Source organism: Oryzias melastigma, linkage group LG13 (genome assembly GCF_002922805.2).
Source record: "Oryzias melastigma strain HK-1 linkage group LG13, ASM292280v2, whole genome shotgun sequence".
In the NCBI taxonomy this organism is placed as follows: domain Eukaryota; kingdom Metazoa; phylum Chordata; class Actinopteri; order Beloniformes; family Adrianichthyidae; genus Oryzias; species Oryzias melastigma.
In genome coordinates, this window is record NC_050524.1 from 13718661 (window position 1) to 13720064 (window position 1404).

The window sequence follows — 1404 nt, forward strand, 5'->3', positions numbered from 1 at the left end:
GTGACAGCTGTCCTCCAGGAACTCACAGAGTGTTACAGAAAGGCAAACCCATCTGTTGCTATGATTGCATACCATGTCCTGAGGGAGAAATCAGCAACACTACAGGTAAGATACTCTATTTTTAAATTACAATTTTGTCACATTAGTGACACTAACTGATATTTGCTGTCTCTATGTTTCTAGATTCCTTAGATTGTTTCCTGTGCCCCTTAGAATTCTGGCCAAATGCAGAAAGAGACTCATGCCATCCCAAACCAGTCGAGTTTCTTTCTATTAATGAGACTCTGGCAATCATCCTTGCAGCCTTCTCTGTTGGTGGAGCATGTTTAGCCATCCTAACAGCTGCAGTTTTTTTCCATCACAGAACAACCCCAATAGTACGGGCCAACAACTCAGAGCTGAGCTTCCTCCTGCTCTTCTCCTTGACTCTGTGTTTTTTATGTTCCTTAACTTTCATCGGGGCTCCCACTGAGTGGTCTTGTATGCTGCGTCACTCAGCTTTTGGCATCACCTTTGTTCTTTGTATCTCCTGTGTGCTTGGAAAAACCATAGTGGTCTTGATGGCCTTTAAAGCTACACTGCCAGGTAGCAATGTCATGAAATGGTTTGGTCCTCCACAACAAAGACTGACTGTAGTGTTACTTACCTTTGTTCAAGTATTAATCTGCACAGTTTGGCTTGTGCTGAGGCCTCCATTTCCAATGAAAAATTTCTCCACATACAAAGAGCGGATCATCCTGGAGTGTGCTTTGGGCTCTGCCATTGGGTTCTGGGCTGTGTTGGGGTACATCGGACTTCTGGCTGTGTTCTGCTTTGTGTTAGCTGTGCTGGCTCGGAAACTGCCGGACAACTTTAATGAAGCCAAGTTTATAACATTTAGCATGTTGATTTTCTGTGCAGTCTGGCTCACCTTCATACCAGCTTATGTCAGCTCTCCTGGCAAATTCACAGTAGCAGTGGAGATATTTGCTATTCTGGCTTCCAGTTTTGGATTAATAATGTGTATATTTGCTCCAAAGTGTTTCATCATACTGTGTCACCCTGAGAGGAACACCAAAAAATATTTAATGAATAAAAATTAACTTTTTCTTACTTCTGTGTTTGAACAACATACATTTTTAATTATTTCTACATTAAAATATTATGTTTATGATTGTAAAGCCATTTTGACTTTTTTAAATAAAAGTAACAACTGAGTTAAAGCATTTTTTCTGGAGTCTTCCATATTATTATTTTACTGATTTAATTTCATATTTAACCAGGCGGATCAGTTGAGAACATGTTATTGTTTACATTGATGACCTGGTAAGAGGTAAAAGGAGTAGAAGTAGGATGAAAAACCAAATAACATCCTTGGCAAAATTTTTACTACCATTATTTTTATAATCTATTTTTTGCCCAAAT

General features: G+C 39.1%; 1 protein-coding gene across 1 annotated transcript in view; it reads left to right on the plus strand.

The window, feature by feature from the left end:
* Window positions 1-1082, plus strand: part of LOC112149049 (extracellular calcium-sensing receptor-like) — a 3537-nt gene extending 2455 nt beyond the window's left edge. The window contains exons 8-9 of the mRNA XM_024276496.1: window positions 43-105; window positions 184-1082. Of these exons, the coding sequence (XP_024132264.1) occupies window positions 43-105; window positions 184-1082 (962 nt within the window). The remainder of the gene's footprint in view (window positions 1-42; window positions 106-183) is intronic.
* Window positions 1083-1404: the final 322 nt, after the last annotated feature.